Below are 18860 nucleotides of genomic sequence, written 5' to 3'. Positions count from 1 at the left end.
GGGATTACTGACTTCATTTATTTTTGTTATCTAACATGAGAAGATGGCGATTTAATGGGAGACAATCAAATGTGTCTAAATCTAGAGTTCAGACTATTTTATAACTTCTGAGAAGACTCTTTAGAGTCTAAACAGTTAAGTTCCAGTTACCAGTTCATCAGCAGCAACTAAAAACCACAACCTCCTGTTGATGTAAATCAGTCTATGGCTGCACAAACTGCTTAACAAACACTGCTGTGGCAGAAACAGAGGTCTTCATTAAAGGAAATGTAAAGTAGAGAAGCATGTTGTCATTAGCACATACAGAAGTAAAGCCTGAAGCCCAGTTAATGTTAAACTCATGACCTGATACTTTCCCTTCAGCGCCTGTTCACACATTCAGCCTGACCTCACCAATCTAACAGCTTTAGGAGAAACACCTCTTTTTGTCCCTGAGAAGGAGCTCCGATTACAGGAAGTGAATTTCTGACATGGGTGGCTTGCCTTTTTTTTTTTTTTCTAAACCTGCTTTGCTGCCCATGACTGGGGATAGTCAAGATTTCGGTTAATAGTTAACAGGGCAGCTATAACCACACAGAAACTCTTGACTTCCTCCTGCTGGGGCCGGGACCAAAAGCTGCCTTTGCTTGCAGAGGTCTCTAGAGGCAAGAGCTGAAAGGAGAGCAGTTCACACTGCAAAGCGCTGAAGAACGGCAGCTTCGCTCAGTAAAGAAAGGAGGAGGAAAATCCAAAAGGAGCACGAGGTGTTTGCCATAAAGATAGGTAAGAGCTGAAACACTTTTTCACTTGGCTTATTGACTCAGTGGCTGTTGCTAACAAAACCCGCAGGTGTGGCTAGTTGAGACGCGTTCGTTGTACCTGACTGCTCTGAGCTGCGCGTCTCGGTGAGAGGGGCAAAGCAAGAAAGGATCTATTTGCTGTGAATTTGAACATCAGAGAGGGCAGGAAGGGTCTTCCTCCCTCCTCCTCCCCCCGGGGGCTGATAATGGCAGGACAGACATCCCCTTCAGACTGTTCTCATCTCATTGACCACAGCCACATCCCTGAGTTTGAGGTGTCTCTTTGGATCAAGATCACTTTGGCCTCAGTGTATGTCTGCATCTTTGTTGCGGGCATCTTGGGCAACAGCATCACCATCAAGGCCACCAGGATCCTGCAGGAGAAAGGCTACCTGCAGAAGGAGGTCACGGACCACATGGTGAGCCTGGCCTGCTCTGACCTGCTGGTCATCCTGCTGGGCATGCCCATGGAGTTCTTCAGTGCCATCTGGAGCCCCTTTTCCACCCCCAATGGCAACATGGCTTGCAAGCTCTACTACTTCCTCTTTGAAGCTTGCAGTTATGCCACTGTGCTGCATGTGGCCACCCTCAGCTTTGAGAGGTACGTGGCTATCTGCCACCCCTTCAAGTTCAAGGCAGTCTCTGGACCCCGCACAGTGAAGCTGCTCATCGCCTTTGTCTGGGGGACCTCTGTCATAGTGGCTCTGCCCCTGCTCTTTGCCATGGGAACAGAATATCCCTTGGAAACCATCGAGGGCTACCAAGGTACCACTGCCTGTGTCAAGCCTACGCCCAGGCACCACCTCCCTCTGCTGAAGCACAATATGACCATCTGTACCAGCCTCTCCTCCAAGTGGTTGGTCTTTCAGGCCAGCATCTTCAGCGCCTTCGCTGTGTACATCATAGTGCTGGGATCTGTCACCTTCATGTGCCGCAGCATGATGAAAACTCTGATGATCCACAAGGAAGGAACTGTGGCAGTGAAGGGTGGACTAAGACACCAGGAGCAGTACCTAAGAAAAAGTGAGAGCTCGGAGGGCAAGAGCTCCAGGAGACAGATCATTTTATTTCTGGGTAAGACCCCTGTCCTATTCTGCCTCCCCTCCCCTGCCCCCTTTCCACATAGGAAGGAAACCCAAAGGCCTCCATTTTATCTTACCAAGTTCCCCCAAAGGAGAGAGATATGGTTTGAAACTATTGAGAAATGAAGGAGAGGGATACTTTTGGTTGCGATGATACATTTTAAGAAACCTGATTTCGCTTCATGTTTTTGACTCACTCTTTTTGTTGTTAGAACCGGTGGGAGGGAATAAGAAGGAAAAATCCATTTACTGTCTGCTATTTATGTTGTTTGATTACACCGCATGCCTACATGCAGCAATATGGGTAACAGGGTATTGCTGCTTTATCTTTGAGGTAGCAACAGGCAATGGCTGCCTGGATATAAAGTAACTCTACTTGCATGTTTTCCCATTAAATCACAAATATGTGAATGTTTAGTAAGGCTCTTGATGGGAGGGAAGGCTGTCTTGCAAGATCTGAAGCTTGTCCCACTCCAAAGGCATGTCCCTGTTAATTCAGGATGCTCCCTTGGCAGTTGTGGCTGTGTTCCATCTGGGCATTAAGAAAGCTGGGCTGGAGAGTTGATTTGGTCTTGCAAATTGCTGTTGCCCTCTTTGAATTTTTTTTCCTGGTTTTATTTGAAGGCCTATAACTTGGAATTATGTTTGATTCTGATCTTTCTCGCCACATTTGTCAGACAAAAACTAATCAAGCTGTCATTTCACCAACTTGGAGTCTTCCTGGGCTGTGATCCATGTATTCTCCACGTTTGTCAATGCTCTTAGAGGCACCCTTAATCATGCCCTGGCTGAATTACTGCTAGTTCTTCTTTTGTTGGGTTGCTTAATATGATACTAGATATAATAAATGAACCATCTAGAATATGAATGCACAGTAGACCTAGTATTATGGTATTATGTGTTGCTTTTTGGTGCTTTGTGTTTTGGTGTGTGATATTGTAGAGGGGGAATTGAAATTCATGGGTCTGTCCACTTCTACAGCTTTAAGTACTATTTTTTTTTTTTTTGAGCATTCTCTACTTCCTCATCTAGTCTTGCTTTTGCCAAGGTCTATGGTTCAAACATGAAGCTGCAGGGTATGGAGCGCAGGGTGTACTCAGCTCCTTTTCTGCTGCACCTGTATTAGATTTGGGAACATGGTGAAAACCTGTCATACAGAAAAGGCATGTGACTCGAAGGTTCGGGGAAAGGGTGGAGTTGCACACTGTACCATCAGAGAGGGTGACAAATGCTTCAAATGGAGATGTGACACTCCAGGCTGTACAGAGCTCTTCCTTGTGCTCAGGTGGTACATCTAACAAAAAAATCATCTCCTTGCACAAGGCGTCTGTTAGACTGGGATGAGAGGCCCCATACCTGGGTGATTAAAAGGGCTCGCAGTATCTTTACTCCACCAAAAGTACTGATTTCTGGGCTAGAGGCTTAGCAGCTACTGCTAAATACAGCATGTTGCACAAAGCAGAAAAAGAGAGAAGGCCCTGCTCTTTAGGTGCTGCTGTGGGATCCTTAAATGCCTGTGGATCTCTCTGCCCTTGTAAATTATCATCCACAGCTACATTAAAGCCCAGTCTAAGATCCAAATCCTATAGCAAGTTCTAGCTAGGTTGAGAGATGAAGGTAAATTGCCATAGCTTTTCTGCCCCTCCTTGATTATTGTTCCTGCTTGGTGATGGTCTAGTGTGGAATAGGGCAGACCTAGTGCTGCTTGCAGAAGTGTTAAAAAGCTAAATGAAAGTGATTGGCTTGCCCTTTATTTTAAGAGAATTTGCTGCCAGTATCTGATGCTTTCTCTGTGCTCTCAGCTTTCTGGAGCCAGGAGATACTTCTGAATTCCCCAAAATTATTTCAGTGGCAAGACTCTTAACATAAGTCTGGCTAATTTACTTGGATTGGGAAATAATTAATAAACTGAGGAGGAACAAACTGTGGCCTGCATCCCTGAGAACAACGCAAAGCAATTTAATTTGGAGATTTCATAAGAGTGATGCTTTAGGGCAGTTTTAACCCAGAGGAAATGAACATATAAATTGTTTACAAATCGCTGAATTTAAATATAGTGATTTAGAAGTCCTCTTTGTTTTTCATTTAACAGATGGGTCAAATTAAAACAAATACTTGCGCATTCCCAACATATTTCACTTTTAATGTGAAATGTAAATGACAGTATATAGCATGATGTCTTTGAACATCTAACAGCAATAAAAACAATTTAGCATTTTCTTCTTCTAGTCGTTAAAAGTGGTAAGTTCTATAAAACAGAGATTAAATTCATAAATCTCCTGACGATGAGAAAAAGCTAAGTAGAAGGAGACATAAGAAGGAACTGATGCTTTTTTAGTGTCACATTATTCTGTGACATTTGAGAAAAATTACAAAAAGGATTGTAAATGTTGAAAATGAAAGTCTACTTGCTGTAGATAGTATGGATGCTTGCAGGATGGGCTCCAGATGGGGTGACACCACTGCTGTGATGGAGGAGGAAGGTGATGATGGGCCAAGCAAGGAGAGTAGCAGCATGCTGGTCAGGCTGAGCTCATGCGGGGAAGAGCTTTTGTTTAAAGAAAGTGGCTGCAAGGTTCAGATCTTTCAGCCCAGATGGCCTGGTTGGGGATTTGAAGTCTTTGATGTACAGATGTCAGTTCCTTCTGTTTCTGGCTACCTTGCTACACTCATGGTGGAGAGGTCGGACTGGCCCAATGGCTGCAATAACAATTCTATGCCTGGTGTTGGGGAGGGGGTACTTCCAGGGCTGTTCAGCTGAAATTTGGGTAGATGTGCCCCAGTGGAGGAATGCAAATTTGTCCCAGTATTTTAGAGAAAAAAAATTCTGTTTTTATAACGTAGGCTGTGTAGTGCTATTCCGTCCAGCTTCTTTCCCAGTATTGCTGTCGGCTTCAAGAAAAACATGATAGCACATGTAAGTCTCTGCTTAATGCTCCTGCTCCTGAAATGAGGCATTTTGTGCTTTTGGATAGACTGGGGCATACTTCCTGCATTCTCTGCGTGTATGATTTATTTAATCATCTTCTGAGTCATGTGGTAAAGCTCCACTGCCTCCAGTGGGTCAGCCCATCTATATGAACAGTGTAGATCTGACTGGTTGATACTGTGTGGGTTAGCTATGTTTGTTGCTGTTAAAGCAGCTTTGTTCATGTCAGGACAGCAGATCTTTCTTCTAGTGAAGAGGGAACTACAGGCTGGTCAGTCTTAGCTCTGTGCCTGACAATATCATGGAGCAGATCCTCCTGGAAACTCTCCTAAGGCACATGGAAAATAGGGAAGTGATTGGTGACAGCCAGCATGGCTTCACCAAGGGAAAATCATTCCTGACATATTTGGTGGCCTTCTATGACAGTGTTACAGCGTTGGTGGATAAGGGGAGATCAACAGATGTCACATACCTGGACTTGTGCAAAGCATTTGACACCGTTCCCCATGACATCCTGGTCTCTAAATTGGAGAGACATGGATTTGACCAATGGACCACTCGGTGGATAAGGAACTGGCTGGATAGTCACAGTCAAAGAGTTGTGGTCAACAGCCCCATGTCCAAGTGGCAAGCAGTGACAAGTGGTGTTCCTCAGGGGTCAGTACTAGGACCAGTGCTGTTTAACATCGTTGTTGGTGACATGGATGTTGGGATGGAGAGCACCTTCAGCAAGTTTGCCGATGACACCAAGCTGTATGGAGTGGTTGACATGCTGGAGGGATGGGATGGCATTCAGAGGTGCCCAGACAGGCTGGAGAGGTGGGCCTGTGCTAACCTCATGAAGTTCAACGAGGCCAAGTGCAAGGTCCTGCACATGGGTCGTGGTAATCCCAAGCACAAATACAGGCTGGGCAGAGAATGGTTTGAGAGCTGCCCTGAGGAGAAGGATGTGGTGGTGCTGATTGATGAGAAGCTCAACATGAGCAATGTGTGCTCGCAGCCCAGAACGCCAACTGTATCCTGGGCTCCATCAGAAGAAGTTTGACCAGCAGTTCGAGGAAAGTGATTCTGCCCTTCTACTCCGCTCTTGGAGACCCCACCTGGAGTATTGCATCCAGCTCTGGAGCCCTCAACATAAGGACATGGACCTGTTGGAGCAGGTCCAGAGGAGGGCCATGAAGATGACCAGACGTCTGGAGCACCTCTCCTATGAAGACAGGCTGAGAGACTTGGGGCTGTTCAGCCTGGAGAAGAGAAGGCTCCAGGGAAACCTTATAGTGGCCTTCCAGTATCTGAAGGGTGCCTACAAGAAGGCTGGAGAGGGACTTTTTACGAGGGTGTATAGTGATCGGACGAAGAGTAATGGCTTCAAACTGGAAGAGGGCAGATTTAGAATAGAAGTTAGGAAAAAAAATTTCACTCTGAGGGTGGTGAGGCACTGGAACAGGTTCCCAGGGAAGTTGTGGATACCTCATCCCTGAAGGTGTTCAAGGCCAGGTCGGATGAGGCTTTGAGCAACCTGGTCTAGTGGGAGGTGTCCAGGCCCATGGCAGGGGGGTTGGTACTAGATGATCTTTATGGTCTCTTCCAGCCTAAACCATTCTATGATTCTATGAAGGGGTACATGGGTCTGGATGAGCATGGCCTGTCATGAATAGCAGGGAAAATATAGCTGAACTTAATTTTTTGAGTACTTCATGGCAGCATTTGTTAATAAAAGTTTCTCCACTCCCAGCAGCAGAAACTGGATAGCTATAGGGCTTATGAAAATACTTGGCTGATGGCACTTTGATGAAACACAAGCTTTTTACAGTATTTAAAACGTCCTAATGCTTGGCCAACCCTGACAGGGATTGATTCAGTCTTTGTGGCTACTCAGTCTTGTCTTTGTCCTGTGGCTGTAAAGGCCATGGCAGTGATCAGAGGGATACCTAAATGGTTACGTGGTGCCGCTGGGGACCTCTTGCTGCTCCAGCACCTGAGCTCAGGCTCCTGCCACTGTAGCAGTGATCTCTTAAGAAGGGGTGAGTTTGGAGCTTTATATGTATTATTATATATATTATAACTGGGTTACAGCAAACAAAGAAGGAGAATGTAACGTAAGGACCCTGTAGGAGAGAGATCCAGCTAGTGCAATGATTATAGATGTTTAAAAAAAAGGCCCTTTCATAGCTGAAACTATGTAAGTTAAATATCCTTAGGAAAAAACAGGTGGCCTGCTCACTGGGAAAGGAGAGTGGTATGGGACAAGGCTCCACGTAAGCTGCTGGTGGGGTGGGCTTTGGCACCAGCAGCTTCATACCAGCAGTACCTGCTCGCTGGCCATGGCTACATCCTTTTTAATCTGATCAATAATATAAAGCTACATTTATACAAAAGCAGCTGTATGGTTTGTCATCCGACTAGATCTGACTGACCTGAACTTGTTACTCTACAATGAAGTGAGTTTTGACTACCCCAGATGAAAATTTTATAGTTTCTAAAGCTCCTGTGATATTTCCCTTGGCAGCTTCAGTTTTGTGCTTCTGCTAAAAGCCTTAATTATTTTGTATAAAGCAGCCTCAAGCCTACCACAGTAAACATGTTGAAATAAAAAAGTCCTTTAGTGTTGCTACATCCTCTGCTTTTCTTTGCTTTACACTTCCAATTGTCCCCTTGGAGCAATACTCTTCTGTGTGCACAGCAGGGGGGTCCCACTGCATGGGGCTGCTAGGCACTGTGGGTGGTTTGCCATTTGCCAACCAGCATCTCGGCACGGCTTTTTTGTCTCCTCACTGTGATGAGAAGTCCATCCCGAAGTCTTCCTTCCAGAATAGAGAAATATCAAAGTAATCTGGCTGCTATGAAAGTGTTGAGGTGGAGGCATTAAAGCACTGCTGTAGCTGCAATGGTTGGCAAGAGCCAGAGGTGCAGCTGAACCTACCTAACTGGAGATCCTGCTGGTACCAGCCCGACTCTACCAGTTCCCCCATTGTCGTGGTTTAGGCCAAATCCACCACTGGGGACCCGAGGGACCCCAGACGAGACCGACAGATGCTCCCCTCTACCCCTCTACAAAGAGAGAGGCAGAGGAGGAAAAAAGAGACTTACGAGTTTAAAAGAAACTAAACTACTTTAATGAAATATTAATAATAAAATAAAAAGAAATAATGAAAAATATATACAAAACCGTATCAAGCTCCCGAGATGACAATCACGTCACCGGCTGGCACTGGGGCAGTCCCAGGCTGGACTCAGTGACGGACGGGAACTGGATTCCGGATCTGGAGTCAGGATTGGGATCACAGGCAGACAGAGTCCTCCTCAGACGTCGGCCATTGAAGGAAGAGCCCGTGACCCTTTGATCTCTCAGCTTTTATACTGAGCATGAGGCAGATGGGATGGAATACCCTGTTGGTCAGTTTGGGGTCACCTGTCCTGTCCGCTCCTCCCTCCAGGTGGGACCCCACTATGCTTTTCCGCTTCCGACCCTCCAACGTGGCAAATAACAAAGTTGGTCGGCCTTGGCTGTTATGGCAATAAGTGTAAGCAGGAGCCTCTCTGCATCCCATGCCCGGGCATCAGCTATAAACATTGGTCTTATCACTCTGAGAGAGTGAACATTTTCTGCACAATATGCAGTTAATTTCAGTTGTTAGAAGAGGCCCAGCTAAGAAGCGAAGTTACTGAACAAAATTGGTTCTGTTTTACCTCAAACCAGGACATTCCACCCAAGCGGGGCAGATAATTCTCTCTACTCTTTTTCCCGTTAATACATAACTGCAGCATTTCTGCTTTGGGACCTTCTGCTGTAAGATGAATTTCACCTACATGCCTGGACAGCAAATATCCTACAGCTTCTTCAATGAGCAGGGAAGGGAATTGCTTATCATAATCTATGGCAGTACCTCCATCTGAGAAAGGCAGTGTGGTGGTGTTTTTTTTAAATAATTTTTCTTCAGTCTAATGCTTAAGTATGTCCAATACACCATGTGTCAGCCTGAAGACGGTAGCAGTGGTGGTTTTGTGTGATGTGGTATGGTACAGGGAGCTTCATGTCTGGTCTGCTTTATAGAGCAATAGCAGCTAGAGGCTTTACTGAGACTCTGGTAAGTGCTGCAGAAGGAAAGACCTGTCTCTAAATTCAAATAAAATGAGCAAAAGGGTAAGGCTGGAAAAGCTAGACAGAAAGAGGTCAGTGACCTGACCAAAGCCAGAAATGCTATGGAGAGTCACAAATGCATCTGCTGAATCTTGTACTAGTGCCCTGTCTGCTGGGCTGCCTGGCCTCTCTCCTGCCAATTTTTTACTGGTGAATGTTAAAATAATGCCAGGCTATTCTATAACAATACCAATGCCACTGTAAGCACCATGAACATGGCTGTTCCTTGCCATAAGCTATAGCAAAATAAAACTTTGAGTCAGAAATTAAAAGACCTCTTAGAACTTCAGCTGGAGCACCATTTTTTTTCCCCACATACTCGTGCTGGCAGATTAATGTTTTGCTCAGAATAAAGGTATTGTATGTAGAAATAGCCTTTCCAAAGATCACTAAGGAAATGTATTTTATAAGGCACTTGGCAAATAGGTTTTCAGGAGGCAGATTACTTCAAGTAGTTGTGAAAAATATGTGGTTGTCATCTTGAGATGACTCAGACACAGTATAAGTTGACAATGGTAGAACTTCTGTTACAGGAAAATTAGATGCTTCTTCATAGGCTGGAAATTGGCTGGGTTTTTTCTGTACCGAAAAAGGTAAAGCTTGAAGATAGAACAAAAATGGGAAGAATCACCTAATTGATTAGATTCCAGAACGCAGCTCCAGCCATGTTCTTTAAACTCAGCTTCATTGACTCCTCTTGGTTCATTTCTTTCATCATTCCACTCAGCTGCCTTTCTTCAGAGACTTTGTTGGAGAGGTGCCTGAAGAGAAATACATTGTAGGCTGGATATGATTTTCATCTCTGTGTTTTATATGGTGTTTCCATCCGTATATTTTCCTGAGCAGGGCTTCGAATTACACAAGACAAGTAGGAGACTGAATGCACTGAAATGGGTAGCAGGGACTGAGCAGGGAACATGAAACACTTAGACCAACAGACCAGGGTCTGGCCATTCAACTGAACGGGACACCCACCCTCTGTCACTAGTAAGATTCTTCTTGTAGGTACTGCTTTCTGGAAAAGAGATAAAAGCAAAGGATTTACCTACTGGTGTTCAGTAAAATTTCCTTTCCTCTTCTCTGCAAAAGTATTAACCTGGTGTCGACTGCAAAACCGATCAATGCTACTGAATGCTGTTAGCACAAAACCGAAGCTCAGCTATTTAGCAGATGACAACGGAAAGGCTGCATTCAGGAATCATGGCTTCTCAGGGAAACTGTGTACAAACAACCTCCTCTGAAGAGCTGTGGGACTTCTGTTGGTTTAAAAAAAATACATAGCCACAGTAAAACAGACTCAAGGCAAAATTCCAAAATCCAGATATCTGTATGTTCAGGTTTCCCACACTGTAATTTAAAAATGAACATGAGCAGAAACCAGCATAATTTTCCTCCCTATTGTACAGAAAGCAATTTGTCTACTGCTGCTTTTAACTGGACTCATGTAATAGAAGATTTTGCTTTTGGCTTAAGTAGACAGTCTTCCTTTCCTCCTACGCTGAGGGATGGCAAAATGGTATGGAGAGAAAAAGAATGGAAGAATAGGGACTAATTGAGGCCAGCACCCCCAGGGTATTTAAGACTTCTGTAGTTTTAATGGAAAAATCAATGTGTGATTACACTTTGCATTAGAGTACTTAAAAATTGCTTCAACATGAAAAGTCTGCAGCTTTAAAAACAACCTGATCCTGCAAACACTTTAGTCAGAGAACCAAATTCACCAATGGTGTAATCCACATAATTCTCCATATGTGATATCCTGGCAGATATGGTCTCTATGGACATGTGACTACTGTCTTTGCTTCTGTGCACAAGAAGCCCACAAGGATAACGAGTGCTTTTCTGGTGCTTAGTGAAAATGGTACCCATGCTTCTCTCTTTTAGCCGATGCCTACAAGGAAACTGGTATTTCACCTGGTCTGATAGTGAGCGATAGGTGTTAGTGTGCTGCTTCAGCCTAGCTCATCCTGTGGCACAGGAAGCACAAGTATCTTTCCACTTCTTTATGCTCTACCACCTGTGTTGTCCAGAGACTAAGTGTACAGCTGAGATTTCTTATGTACTTCTTAAGTACAGGCAGGGGGGCTGCTGCCTTTGGGGAGCTGAGGTCTGTCTGTGTCATCTCAGCCTCTGAAAAACGCTCTGTATCATGGCAAACCCTCTCTAGAACATGTTTTCTTACTAGTAGAAGACTTGGAAGCTGTCTCTTTCTTCAAAGAGTGGATAGAAGATTTATTTACATCAAAGTGGAGAAATACAGATGTTGCTCCAGGTATGAAATGAATTGAGGGAGACAGTCCTCAGATAGAATACAGCAGCTGTATATTAAGTAACCTTGTCCCATCAATTTTGGTCTACTGCTCTCATTTTTTTGGTCAAGAGACTATTGTCTTAAGCATTCATTTTCCAATTTCTCTCTGTTTACTTGCTATCTCTTCTGAGCCAGCCACCTTCTCAAATGTAGATTGCTCTTGCAACTTCCCAGTTTCAGTAGATAGGACTCATTTGTGGCAAGTTCAGTGGTGATTTATTGAAGTCTTCACCTGTGAAAACTAAATGCATTATCTATTCCTCTATTGTTTCATATTCCAATTATACCACATTTCACAAAATTAAATCTTTTGTTTTCCTAGCTGATGTTAAGACCATTATCTTTAAACAATGATTGCTAGCCTGTGAATTGTAATGGAAGAGGGCTTTAATATCTGAGCATTCATTTCTAATGTGAAGCTTTCAATTTTATCCTACATAACTTCTTGGTTTCCTGAAGGCAACATTTGTGTTAGAAACTGAGAACCAACCAACTGCCAACCATTAGGTTAAAAATTATTTTCTTTCCTTTCATTGTTGCGAGTTCCTAAACCTACTATTTTACTGGGGAGTTAGTACAGTTAAAAAACTAGCAGAAGGAATTTTAAAGTTATGTTGTACACTGAAGATAAACAGTTAACATTTCAACTTACATTTGGCACAATGTGCTGTAGCAATTTTTTGGCCTTTTTTGAGGGCATCATAAGCATGTTTATGCTGCTAGATGCCAGCTCTATATGTAAGAAAGCAGTTATCATTCTGATCTCTGTTGTGGGTGCATGAGTAATATCAAGGTCAAAAAATTATGGATTAAATGAGTCTGCCAAGAACCTTTCAATTGCATAAATAGTGACTTACAAGGAAAGGTGCAACTGAGAAAGAGGTCTGGTATTGTTATGAGCTAACTTTTCCTTGTTTCCCCCTAAGCTGTTTTTAGGCATCTGGATGTTGCGTTTAATTCTCTCTTAAAAGGACTTATTATGTTTGTTCTTATGAATTTTTAAAAGAAGGTATTTAAGCTGAAAGTGCAGCTTATGGGGTTAGAGTTGGGGATGTCTGACAGCAAGTGTATGGAAGCATGGAGAGAGAGTTCTGTGAGCATTCAAAAACCACTTGACATCCACCTGCAAACAGGTGCACATACGTAATAATTACTGGCAAACTAAACTTTGCGCATGAGTATACAGAAAGCCAGCCACAGAACTGCATTAGAGAAAACATTGCTTAGCTATCCATCCTTGTCCTCACTTAGGGTAAATGGCTTTCTTTTCTCATGTTTGATTAGGTAGCATCTGCACAGATATTCCAAGAAGTCGTTCTGCTCCAAAATCTAGCTGAACCCTGCAAAAGAGCTCAAGATACAGCCCCTGTCAGAGGGTAGTCTAAATATTTTGTCCGTGTTCATATAGAATTTCTGCAAATCCACTTTGCTTTGCTCCTCCACATAATATCGCCAGCTTGCTTTTTGTTGAATGTAATGACTGTCTTACAGCCCCCTTACAGGAGGGGCCGCCCCACACTCAGTCGTTCGTTTTAGTGGTATATCTAGCAAGGAGCTGCTGAAGGTGATTTTGATTTGAAGAAATACTAGAAGACTGTCCTGATTGCTTCTTCCTAGAAAAATCCCTGGAGTTCAGTATATGTTTACCCCTCCTATTAAATTGCAATAACTACAATTATTCTAGCAATTTTTCCATAAAATATAAAATTTAAATTGTGGAACTTAGTGTTGTGGAGGCCAAATGTAAAAGTGGGCTCCAAAAGAGATTAAATGTAACCTTGAAGGATAGTGCTGTCAAGAACAAGATATAGTCTCCACTTTAGAAAGTCCTGATATTGCTGAGTGCCAAAAACTCGCTGTGAATAGTACAGGAAAATCCCTCTATGCTTGTTCGTTCTCCCGCAGATGTCTATGTGGGATCATCACAGAGAAATGAATGGGCAGATGAGTCCTAGGTCTGTCCCAGTATGTCTGCTCTTAATCTGAAACTTTCTGTATATGTCAAAATAGGCAAGTAATCAGAGGCTGTCTTCAGCCAGGTACAGGAACATGAGCTTTTTAAGGTGGTAGAACAAAAAGTTTGATTGGACATGAAAAAATCTATTAAAATGCTCTCCCTCAAATTGTGGTTATTTTTTTCCTACACCCCTCTGCCCCTCAAACATAACATTTTCAGGAAAAAAATGTAGTCATTACTGGGTGTGTTTTTTATGTGTGTGTGTGTGTATCAAAACATGTCTGGTTTGATCAGCTGCAGTATTTGTTGATTTTTTTTCCTTCCTGTGCCTCACATTCTGTCTCTCCGATAAAGACAACTTTTGAGCTCCCTGATTTTGAAAATAAAACTGAACTTAAATTTATTCCTTAAGGGCATTAAAAATGAAGGTCCTCACCAACAAAGTCTCTTAGTAATGCTTAAGGTTATCTATAGAAGAAAAGTTCTTGAAACTGCTATGACTGAGCCAACAATCAGAATTAAACTTTTAAGGTAACTAAAGATTGCAGTACCTCAGTAAGAAAGTAGACAGACATTCAAACAGTCTTTATTGTGGACATGACTTTAACATGTCAGGTTTTTAACCATTAGCTAAGAACTAACATGGCATAGTGAAGGACAAACAGAAGTCGAAAGCAAGCACTCTGGTCAAGTTTGCCCTTGCCCTTCAAACAGTGAAATTGCTAAAAGCCTTCCAACTTTCTGTCACAAGTTTATTCAACAGATCTTTCTGATCTAAAGTAGATGGAATGGGTTGTGTCACAGGTGTTCAAAAGATTGTATTTAAGTGATTTAATTTGTCTTGAAAGCTGAAATACCTATATTCCAGTGGTAGCAATGATGACATCAACTGCCCAAATGTTTAAAAGCATCTATTGGTATTTGCAGATGTACACATACCTTTGAAAATCTTGGTCAATTATTCTACAGGGGTAACTTGGCTACAGATGTATAATGGGTTAAAATATATCTTTGTTTAAACTTGAATTTTTGAAAAAATGCAATGTCTAACTACCCATGTTGAGGTTGGAGAAAAGGGCTACTGAGATGACTGGAGAATGGGGAGACAAACCTTTGACAGAAACTAAAACAAGGTTGTATTTTTTAATGTAGCAAAATGAAGAATATGTCTGGCTTTGAGTTGTCTGTAAGTCTATTGATGCAGTGAGTACCAAGGAAGATCGGGTTTGTACTGTGGTTGGAAAATCTCGCAAAAGTGATTCAGTAATGGCCATATGCAGAGTGACTCTGCGTACAACCAGTATGATCTCATTGTGCAATGAGTTCACCTTAGCAGTCTTGATGTGCATCCTTAGAATCTGCCCAGGGAGCCCAGCCTGTTTAACTTAGGACTTACATCAAGGAGTTTGCAATTGCCTTTATCTCAGTTGTAGGGCCAAGGACCTTCCCTCCAGCATGCACAAATCTTCCTCTTCGGCTTAGAGACTTGAGCCTGAAAGCTGTAGTACCCTTGATTAACTCTGAATTTACGTAGCTTTAAATCCATGCCGAGTGTGGATTCGCTAATTTGGTCTATAAAAAAAAAAACAACCCAGCAATAGAAGAGCAAAACAAGAGAGTTCTGAAACTATCTGCTGGTCTGGTGGGTACAAAGGGCCACCCCTCAGTTGGAGCAGTCTTGGAGCAAAGCCAGAGCAGATCTGATCTCTGTGCCTGTGGAGGTTTGCGAGTGTACACCTCTTCTCTCTTTCAGTGCTTCTCTTGTGCCCTTTCTTAAAAGATTTTCCCCACCTAGTGTACTTGGAGGCAGTTCATTGTTAAAAGTTAATGTCTGAAGATTGAAACTTTCTATTGTCTCGATTCCCTTCCCTTTTCCTATACCCACTCTTATACGTGTCTACTGAATTCTAAAAAGCTTTTTGATAGCGACTTGATATTCAAATGTCCCCTTTCTATTTGTCTTCTGGTCCAAGCCAACATTTAAACACATTCTTTTCTATTATAAAGAGCATATTGACAATTTAGGAAACATTGTCCTGCAGTGCAAACTCTCTGATATTACAAAATATTACCATGTTCTCTGCATTGACCTAAATGATGGCGTTGGCACAAGAACTAATAGGTCTATAGGGGCTGTGAATGAGCACAGACAGAAATGAGAAAATTTCTAGTAATGAGAAGGACGTGTTCAGGGACAGCCTTCCAAATGGAAAGCTGGACCAAACTAGTTCAGTTACTGGGGTAGAGAATATGATCGATTCTGCAAGTCCATGATGTAGTTGCCTGTGCTGCAAGTGGAGGGGTGTCTCTGGTCATAAAGCCCAGATCTCCACTGGGTTGGAAGGAAGAGGTTATGTTTATTGCTCCTTGGTGTGGCACCGTGCGACTCTGTATCCTTCTTTGGGAGGAGGGTGCTGAACTTGCAAAGAAGGTCCAGCAAGCTTACCCAAGGTGAACGTTTTCTTGGCAAATACCTGTTACCAAAAGGAGACTTTCAGAAAGCTGGCCTGGGACCACACAGCTTGCTGCACACATGGGTCTCTGCCTGTAAGTGAAAGAACCATTTCCTGTGTGTTTTGGTCTCTGAATCAAGGGCAAGATATCACCTGTGCTGCTCCTCCTCTTGCTGCTGCAGATCTACTCTCCAGCCTGCCTTGATACCCTCCTTCACAACCTATGTGGCTGACAGTCTCCCTGTTCCCAATGACTAGCATTTAAAAGCCTGCCTCTGAGTCCCTATCTCCAAGGAAGAATTGCTTTAACCTTATCAAATGGAAGTGAAATTTAAAATGACTTAATGTTTATTTGCTGACAGGCAGGAATGTCACCTAAATTGACTGTTACAGCTCGAATGCAGTGCTGTAGGACCAAATCATAACCTCTTGTTGGCCTTCAAGGAAACAATGTTAAGTTTGGGGAATGGAGATGTTATTTTGGCCTCCCCCTGGATGTATGGATAGTATTCTCATTTTGAAGTTTTATACAATGAAGTTATATTTGATATTTGCATAATTCAAATAGATGAAATCCTCAAACAGGCACAGAAGACTTGATTTCATTAACTTGGGATGCAGCCATTCCCATCTCTCATGCAAATGGCAAAAACCTTTCCTGTTAAGTATACTTTAAAGATTCATTTCTTTCTCTAATCAAGTGGTGAAATCCTACCCACGGGAACCAGAATTGATTTCTTTTCCCTTCAGACTGAATAGCATAGACCTTATTTGGGTTAACTTCTGTCATGAAATGTAAGGTTAACCCTTCTATGTGCTCCAAATCAGCTAAATGTGTTTCTGTTTGCTGCTTCAACACACTGAAAATGTACACGGTGCAGTCGTCCTGCAAATGTAGCCGTCAGCTCTGCTAAGCTGAGGGAAGCTCTGCCGATTGTCAACAAGGATCTATTTCCACTGAAACCCTGACCTTGAAAGCTGGTTTTTAAATTTCCTCCTGGGCCTTGAACACTGTAATTGATTATGGTTGTTTTGGTTTTAGTCTTTAACAATCAAGGTGAAGAATTGCTTCCAAATTTGTTAAGATGTCAGGAGGAAGGCAGCTTCCCCACACGCCATGGATGGTGTCAAGGAGCCACAATGGACTCTCGCAAAGCTTCCAAGAAGCACTGATGTTTCTGGTTGGAAATGGAAATCGGACAGAAATGCTCTTCTCCCAGAGCTGGCACCTGTGCCTTGCTCTCTAGGGGGGACCTCCTGGGGCACGAGAGAGCTCCACTGCATTAATGTAATTTAACAGGCATCGGTGGAGAATTAAAGGTACCTGATGTTGGTCCAAGTAGTCTTAGGGAATAGTCCCTCACACTATGTAGTCTGAGCCCATGGCTGGGGCTTCTGTCCATAGCAGTGCTTAGGTGAATTTCCCCCTCTTCTTGCTACTGAATTGTCCACATATCTTTGTATGCTATTTTCTGGTTCACCTTCTAGGTAATAGAGCTCTGCATTTATTTTCTGTCTTTCAGATGTATCACTTCTCACTTCAGTTGTCATATATTAGTTGAAACTGATAGCCTGACCCCTTGGCCACTGTGCTTCTCTGCAATATTTCTCAGTGCTTTCATTGAAAGCAGGATGCTCTGTAACATTCTAATGTCGAGCTGTTGTGAAAAAAAAAAACCAACCCCAAAAACCCAACCAAACAACCAAAAAAAAAACCCCACAAAAAAGAGGAAAAATGTATTTTTCTTGGTAATTTGGGAGGCTTAGTTTTTTGGTTCTCTTTGTCTTAGGACACAAAGTAGTCATTGGGGAGGGTTTTTTTCTCTGCATCGAAAGTGAATTTATGGTATGCTCTCTGCCTCTCGTGCCCACTAGCCTGCCCTATAGAAGAAAGCAGTAGGAGGTCAGCTGCATTGAACAGCTCAAGAAAAGCCAAGATGTCGTGGGTTTTGCTTTTGTATTAAAGGAAGGTTTTACTGGTACTAATTAGTAAACCTTCCCTTAAGTGTATACACATTATGGTATTTGACCTCTAAAATTCCTAGTGCAGGGATGCACATTGGGTAGCATGCACTGAGCTTCCTCTGGTGTTTTGGTCCCTACATCAGATGTCAGCTGCCTTTCACGAGTGAATTTTAAAGTTCAGCACTGTGGTTCCCGAGAGCTTTCGATCAGTTTGGCTCTACAGCTTCATTAATTAAACCTTGCATTGCCCGTTCAAACCTCTGAGTTGCCTGCAGTGCTGGGGCATGCAAGACCCAAAGCCTGATATCAGCTTAAACAAAGGAAGCAGTAGACTGAGATATACTCTGTCTCTGCTTTTCTGCGGGTTCATGCGACACCAAAAAAAGTGGCTTTTTGACACCAGGGAATGCTGAAATGGTCTATTCTCTGTATACACCCACAGACGTGTCTGTGTATGTGTATATATACATGCATATATAAGAGTATTGACTAATTAGGAGTAGCCATTCTCACCAAACCATTTGTTGTATCTCAAAGCATGTTCCTAACGCTGAGCAGCTTCCTCACACCTTAGAGTTACAGCAGCCCAGAGCCCTTTTGGTTGGCAGCATGTTTAATTTTACAAGAAAAGCAGCCCAAAATAATAGGGCCTGAGGCAATTGCTTTGTCTTTGTGTACCTGGAAATTTTGGAGGTTTCTTTTCAGTTTTGGGTGGTTTTTTCATTTGTTGGTTTGTTTGTTTTAGTCTTTAAGGAGGCTCAGCTCAGGGGCCCCAGCTCCCATGCTGAGCAGCCACATTTTGGAAAAAGCCTCATTCAGCAAAAGCCCCAAGAGCCTTGAGAGTGAGGCAAACACCATGCTTGTTGGGGTGCACTGGAGATCAATGCACTGAATTCAGTAGGAGCTAGAAGCATTTCAGACTTTTGGTGACAACAATCTTGTTGAGTGAACTCTACTGAACTCTACTTTCAAGTCATTTCAGGTCAGGAATAATTGCCATCTTGACATCACCATTTTCAAATTCTTTATCCCTCGAAGCAACATTGAGAAAGTCAGTGTCCCTAAGGTTTAGGTTTTCTTTATTTAATTTTCCTACTGTTTTAATATATCAATGGTTCTGATCATTTTTGCTCAATACAGTTTTGAGGAGAAAATTCTGAGGCGTGAGAAAATCTGTTTTAAGTGAAACATCATGCTTTTGATCCAAGGACTGATGTTCTATAGGAGGAACAGAAACAAAAAT

General features: G+C 42.8%; 1 protein-coding gene across 1 annotated transcript in view; it reads left to right on the top strand.

Annotated features, from left to right (window-relative positions):
* Nucleotides 1–985: 985 nt before the first annotated feature.
* GPR39 (G protein-coupled receptor 39) overlaps nucleotides 986–18860 on the top strand; it is a gene marked incomplete at both ends in the record, with an annotated part of 83602 nt that continues 65727 nt past the window's right edge. The window contains one exon of the mRNA XM_082483295.1: nucleotides 986–1853. Within this exon, the coding sequence (XP_082339421.1) occupies nucleotides 986–1853 (868 nt within the window). The remainder of the gene's footprint in view (nucleotides 1854–18860) is intronic.

Source organism: Vanellus vanellus (genome assembly GCF_965231255.1).
Source record: "Vanellus vanellus genome assembly, chromosome: 5".
NCBI lineage: Eukaryota > Metazoa > Chordata > Aves > Charadriiformes > Charadriidae > Vanellus > Vanellus vanellus.
This window is presented reverse-complemented; position numbering and strand designations above follow the sequence as displayed.